At 54.2% G+C, this 6677-nt stretch overlaps 3 protein-coding genes across 3 annotated transcripts in view; 2 read left to right on the top strand and 1 right to left on the bottom strand.

Annotated features, from left to right (window-relative positions):
- The window catches only part of PTSG_11881 (uncharacterized protein), a gene marked incomplete at its 5' end in the record, with an annotated part of 12865 nt that extends 11857 nt beyond the window's left edge, over positions 1–1008 (top strand). The window contains 2 exons of the mRNA XM_004996907.1: positions 1–153; positions 433–1008. The exon at positions 1–153 is cut by the window's left edge and continues 171 nt beyond it. Coding sequence (XP_004996964.1) covers positions 1–153; positions 433–537 — 258 coding nt within the window. The 3' untranslated portion in view covers positions 538–1008. The remainder of the gene's footprint in view (positions 154–432) is intronic.
- On the bottom strand, positions 959–2938 carry PTSG_02474 (uncharacterized protein). Its single transcript, XM_004996908.1, has one exon. The coding sequence runs from the start codon at positions 2838–2840 to the stop codon at positions 1230–1232; it is 1611 nt and encodes a 536-aa protein (XP_004996965.1). The 5' UTR covers positions 2841–2938; the 3' UTR covers positions 959–1229.
- Positions 2939–2978: 40 nt separating this feature from the next.
- Positions 2979–6226, top strand: PTSG_02475 (uncharacterized protein; the record flags this gene model as incomplete). Its single annotated transcript, XM_004996909.1, has 12 exons — positions 2979–3065; positions 3199–3258; positions 3451–3547; positions 3813–3897; positions 4044–4177; positions 4413–4530; positions 4764–4881; positions 5106–5161; positions 5396–5454; positions 5667–5757; positions 5979–6125; positions 6164–6226. Exons 1-12 carry the CDS (start codon positions 3026–3028, stop codon positions 6224–6226), a joined length of 1068 nt encoding a protein of 355 aa, XP_004996966.1. The 5' UTR covers positions 2979–3025.
- Between the last annotated feature and the right edge of the window lie 451 nt (positions 6227–6677).

The following is a 6677-nucleotide window of genomic DNA, read 5'->3' on the forward strand; positions in this document are numbered from 1 at the left end:
GAGTCCATGCTTGGCGGCGACGAAAGTAGCATGATGGACGATGATGATGACGACGATGAGGATGACTCGTACATTCCAATTGATGACCAAGAAGAGTACATTGCACTTCAGGATTTTCAAGCCGTTGCTTCAGATGAGCTGTCTTTCTCACGGGTATGCGTGCATGTGCTTGTGTGCGCTTGTGTGCGTGTGTCTCTGTGTGTGTGTGTGTGTCTCTGTGTGTGTGTTTGTGTGTGTGTGTGTGTTTGTGTGTGTGTGTTTGTGTGTGTGTGTGTGTGCTTGTGTGTGCATGTGTACACGTGGGGCTGCTCATCAGTTGTCGCACCAGCGCATCGTTCAACCCTTCCTCAGGTTGTTGCCTCATCTCATTCAACTCAACCCCACCTCCAACATGACCACGACCGCAACCATATCACCTCCACCGTTGATCAGGGGCAAACCATCCTCGTGACAGGCCGTCAGGGGCAGGACTTCTATGGACGACTGAACGGACGCGAGGGCCGGTTCCCCATGCGCTACGTCGGCACCAAGATGTGACCACAATGTGGTTGTTGATGGCGATGATGACGGAAGCGATGGTAACCACGACGTCTTGTTGATGTGGCCTGACCTGAATCCACATTGCCTTTGCGCGTTGACTGGCAGGTTGCCGTGTTGGCCGCTGTGCATGTTGTGCTCTGCTTCCTTGTTACTGTTTCTCCTGCCTCTCCACAACACGCCTTGCCTTCCTTTCGTCACATCACCTGTTCCTTTGTTTCCCTGTACGCTCTGTATGTGTGTGTGTTGTGATGTGATGATCTGCTTTCTGTTCACAACTATGTTTTTTGCTTCTTCAGTCGTTGCATACAATGGTTGTGGTTGTCGAGAGTCATGGTGACAAGTTGTTTCTCACTGCATTGTCAACGTGTGCGAAGTGTGTGTGTGTTGTGTGAATGTGTGTGCTTGTTCCCTTCTTAGTCACTGCTTGCCTTAGCGGTTGTTCAATTGAAGCAGATCATCATGTGTCAGGAGCAAGCGGGCAAACAAGAACAAACAGAGCGAAGCGAGAGGCAGTCACAACGATTCACAAAATCAATCGACACACAGACGCAGACGCAGACACATGCACAAACACAGACAGACACACAGACAGACACACACTCAGACACACATGCACACACACAGACACACAACAGACACAGGCACACAGACACACAGACACACACAACAGACACAGGCACCACCGCGTGCTATCTGGTGGCCGAAATGATGTTGTTCCTGTTCGAGAAGATGAGCGGGTTCTTGAACGTGTCACAGGAAGCAGCAGAGGCGGCGACCGCCGTGTGCAGGTGGCGCGTCCAAAACTCATACTTGTCCAGCTCATCTGTGAATCCGCTGTCACGCACGGTCATGACGCCAGAGCGGCGGGTGGGGAAGCAGCAAGGCGAGAGCACAATGCCGCGGAACGCGGGAATTGCCTTGAAGAGCTCAATCGCACGAAGCGACAACACGCCGCACAGATGCATGCCCACCAGGATGGCTGGACGCGGCGTGGACTCACGCTGGGGCGCACCATCACTGCTGTCACCATCACCAGCATCAGGATGACCGACATCGCTGCCAGCATCAGCGCTATCACGAGGGTTGGTGTTGCACTGTTGAATGCGATCTGCGAGCAGCTGCGCAAACTCCGGCCGCATGATATCGGCCTGGATGTAGGACACGTTCTCATCAAAGTGGGGCACAATGTTGGCTGGCATGCGATCAACGGCAATGACGCGGCTGCGCGGGTGCTCCAGCCCAAACAGGGCAGATGTGAGCGACTTGCCAGAGCACAGGTCCACCAGCGTGATGGTGTCAATGTCGATGTCCAGGCGTGTACACTGGGCGCGCACGGCCTCGAGGATGGCCCACGTCTCCGTGACCTCCTTGCGCAGGTGGTGCTTGTCTGCCAGTGTGTGGTACTTCGGGTTGCTCTTCAGCGCAGCAAAAGCCTTGGACTGCAAGAACTCGCCAACGTATCGGTTGGGTTCCTCTGGCGTCTCTGCCTTGCTTGTCAAGGCTGCTGCCTCAAGTTGCTTCGCGGCAAGGTCGGTTGTGGCGTCGTCTGCAGTTGGGGTTTCAACTTGGGCACGTGCATCCCCTTGATCTTGCTGCTGCTGCTGTTGCTGGTGGTCCTGCTCTTGATCTTGCACTTGATCCTGTTGCTGCTGCGCCTGCTCTGAGCTCTCTGCGTTGCTGGCTTGCGTTGCCTTTTCGACCTCCCTCTCATGGTTGCTGATGAGAAAGTTGATGCGTGGCTTGGCGCGGATGAGCTCACCGCAGATTGGGCACTTTGTCCGGCCGCGCGGTAGCGTCTCTTGCTCGCCTTCCTTGCTATCGCGAGCGCTGGCCGCCTCTGCTTCGATGGCCTTCTCCAGCAGCGGTACGGCGGACTTGAAGCCCTTGATGCGCGCAATCTCCAGGGAGTCTTGCTTGTACCGCCAGCTCTTGGTGGATGCGCGCGCGCCGGCTGCGAGGAGCAGCTCCACGGGCCGCAGGCCGTGGCAACAGGAGACGGCAAGCATGAGCGGCGTTTGGCCGCGCATGTTGCGCGCATTCACGTCCACGCCCTTCCCAATGAGGTACTCGGCCACCTCGACGCGGTTCTGGGCCAGGGACGCGTGCAGGGCGCTGTTGCCGCCCTTCTTCTTGGTGGCGTTGGGGTCCACGCCCGCAACCTCCACAAGGTACTTGACAGCCTCCAGGTTTCCGCCGCCCGCAGCCATGGCCAGCGTCGTGCCCACGTGATCCCGCGCCTTGAGCATCGCCTCAAACGCCGCCGTGCGCTCCCCTTCCGCAGGGGCCCTTGTTTCAGCCATGGGCGGCGATCGCGATCGCTAGCCAAAGAAAGCAACAAGCAACGTGCACGTTGTTGCTGTAAGCGCTGCGCTGCTTGTAAGTGTACCTTATTTACGCATCGAATCGTAAACGAGCAAACTTGTTTTTTTGTTGTTGTTGACGGAGACAACAGAGGACAAGCAAGCACGCAAGCAAAAGCAAGAGGATGGATGCGACGCCAAGAGCGCACCCGCTCACACTGCGAGGTACACTGGCCTTCCTTCCTGCTGGCCTTCCTGGTGGTGCCTTGGCCTTCCTGTTGGTGTCTCCATCCCTCTCCTATCCCACTATCACCACTCAGGATCACACTACTTCTCTGCTTTCGTCCCTTGCTGTCAGTGATGCAGTTGGCCAAGCCAGGCTTCGCGCGACATGATCCCGTTGGCTACGACGAAGAAGGTCGGGCATGGCGCTCGCTTTCTTGCTTGCTTTCTTTCTTGCTTGCTTTCTTGCTTGCTTGCTTTCTTGCTTGCTTGCTTTCTTGCTTGCTTGGTGTTCAGTCGGATGATGGCCTTGCATTGCTTTCGTGCACGCTGTTGCTCTTGTGCCTCACGCCTGCAGTTGACTGGATGTGTTGTTTGTGGGTGTTAGGGTTGGCATTGACGCGCAACGTGCTCCACGCAGAAAACCCTCGCCACTACGCGCCAGCCAACGTCACAGAGGCCTTACAGCTGCCTTCATCTCAAGGGTATGTTTGCTCCTCGCGTGATGATGCGTGATCGGGTGTTTGTGACCGCATGTGAGTGCATACGAGTGAGTGTATGTATGTGTGTTGGTGCGCATGTAAGGTTGCGGGTTCCTCGTGATGATAGTGCCGTATCCACTGTAGCTCACAAGCGGGGACAGTACGCGACGTTCCACTTATATCCGCACTCACATCCACACTCACATCCACACTCACATACACGCTCACTCACTTTCTCTCCCATTTTCTCACTCACTGTCATGAGCAGCAAAGTGTACTTGGGGGAATCGTTTTCTGCGTTCATCAACATCTGCAACGACGGCCATGATGTGGTGACAAACGTCTCGCTGAAGGTGAGCACCGTGCACACATGTATGCCATGAGTTGCACGCGCACACATGTACGCGCAGTTCTGTCTTTGTCAGTGAAGGCCCTCTATCTCACCTTGATTGCACGCTTTGATCATCCCTCCTTTGTTGTTCTCGCTCGCGGGATATAGGTGGAGATGCAGACGGCGAGCCAGCGCCACACATCGCTCGCAGATCCAGAGTCGTGTCGAGCGTCGAAGTTGGAGCGAACACAAACGCTGCAAACCACAATCAGACACGAAATCAGAAGTCTTGGCACGCATGCGTACGTACAAAAGCTGTGTGGCACGGCCGCATGGGGCAAGTGTGACAACCCACGTTTCATGGTGGTGTTGCTGCTGATAATGATGAAGCCTGTGTATCTGTTGTTGTCACTGCGCTATTGCCGCCATTGAGCAGCTCACACCCACATACAACCATGCCATTCGTTCAACGCACATTTTTGGCGTGGTGCATGCACGTGATGCGACACGCAACATGGGCGCGTTTCAACGCATCAGGTTACTCTGTGCCGTGAGCTACACGCTCTTGAATGGGGAGCGGAGGACATTTCGCAAGTCGTTCAACTTTGAGGTCAACCAGCCCTTGGACGTCATTCCACACTGCACCACTATCCAGGCAAGCACCCCTTTTATTGCACACGCAGTGCTGTCGTGTGCGTGCGTGTGTGTGACTGTGTGTCTGTGTGTGTGACTGTGTGTGTGACTGTGTGTGTGACTGTGTGTGTGTGTGTGTGACTGTGTGTGTGTGTGTGTGTCTGTGTGTGTGTGTTTGTTGGGCGCAAGCAGCCAGTGCGAAGTCTTTATTCACCAGAGCGCCATCTTCGTACCATCCACGCCCCGTCGTTGTAGAACACAATTGTGCTTGAAGTGCAGGTGAAGAACCAGATGCCACATCCAATCCACTTTCAGTCCATCAAATTCACTCCGCAGTCTGCGTTCGCCGTTCAAGACTGCAATGCCACGTTATGTGCGTTGCATCGATGTGCTTGTACATGTTTCTGCTGATGTGTTGTTGATTTGGGGGACAGCGTGGTTTTGTGTATAGGTGCTGCTGTCATCATCATCGTCATCATCAACACCACCACTAGCGACCACTAGTGACCACTCAAAGACCTCACACTCACCGGTTCGGTGTGTGCACGTACACGTGTGTGCATGTACACGTGTACACGTGTGTTTGTGTGCGTTCAGGTCAAGATGGGAAGACGCGGTCTGTATTTCACGGGTTTCAGTCTGTGGAGCCAAAGGTTGGTGCTCACACACGTGCACTTGCATTCATAGCTACCCGCCACACTAGTCCCATTCTCAAGCGTTTCCCCAACACGTACACACACACACACACACACACACACACACACACACACACACACACACACACACACACACACACACACACACACACACGTATTCACTGACGAGTTCACGTTCGGAACACATCCTTAACACCATGTATGCGTCATGCTTGGTTGCCATGATGACAGGAGAGTCGAAGCTATCTGTACAAATTGACGCCGGCAGAGGGGCAATACTTTGAGTTCAGGTATCACCACCATCACCACTGACACCACGAACACCACCGAACGTGTTGTAGTTGTGTGTTTGTGAGAGAGCGTCCCACAGTGTCACCAACTGGCGTATGGGTCTCACCGCGTCCACCTGTCATACATCAACCATGCATCCGTTCACCTTCATCACCACTAACACGACCGCCTCCACTATCACCGCCACCACCACCACCATCACCACTGCCAGGCGACGGAAGGCGATTGGAAAGCTGGATGTGATGTGGCGCAGCAGCATGGGCGAGTTTGGCCATCTCCAGACGAGCCAGCTCGAACGTCCCGTGCGTTTCGTCTCGCTGTTGTTCGCGTGGTTGTGTGTGTGTGTGTGTGTTTGTGTGTTTGTGTGTGTGTTTGTGTGTAGTATGTGCATGTGTTCGTATGGTCATGTGCGCGTGCTTACAATCCTCGGCCGTGCCTTTGATCGAAGCATGCAATCCCCATGCCTCCACCACCACTATGCGCCCCTCCTCACCCCCTCGCCCCCAATGCGTCGCCGCTTCAGGTTCCGCCTGTGCACGACCTTGAACTGCACGCGACCAACGCGCCCTCCGCCGTCACCGTGGGCGCTCCATTCGAGGTTGAGTGCGATGTCATCAACTTCCGCGACGTCAAGGTCGACGCGTCCCTCAACTTCGACCTCCAACAGGTTGTGTGTGTGCTAGTGTGTGTGTGTGTGTGCGTAATCAGAAGAACAGCACACTACGAAAAAGTTATGACATCATACTCGAGAAGTCCCGCATCAGGATGTAAGAAAAAAAAAAGAACCCGGTAGCGGTAGCCCACAACCACAGAACGAAGACCTGACGCGCACGGTATAGGGAGCGCGGTAGAGGAGGTATGTGACGGCGCGATTAATGAGTGGGCTAAAATGTAAGGCCTGTATAGCGGCAGGCAACATCAAACGCGACACTATAGCGATCGTCAATGTCCATTGTGGATCCATTGGCGGTAGAGGATACGATGCACATTGCTTGTTCACTATCGTGATCCGTCAACCGTAGACTGTGATGTAAACAATATATGAAGATGGTCGAGATAGCTGATGTTTTTTTCCACGCGAGATATGTAGTGCACATCTGGGTACTTAACTGAATCTGTAGGATAAGACAAAAGGTATACGCGCCTTTCGAGAATGACGCTATCCATCATAGGGCTCCAGTCGGAGCATTGGTATAGAAGAAAATTAGACCTAATGAAATAG

The sequence above is a fragment of the Salpingoeca rosetta genome (assembly GCF_000188695.1).
Source record: "Salpingoeca rosetta unplaced genomic scaffold supercont1.5, whole genome shotgun sequence".
Taxonomy (NCBI): Eukaryota; class Choanoflagellata; order Craspedida; family Salpingoecidae; genus Salpingoeca; species Salpingoeca rosetta.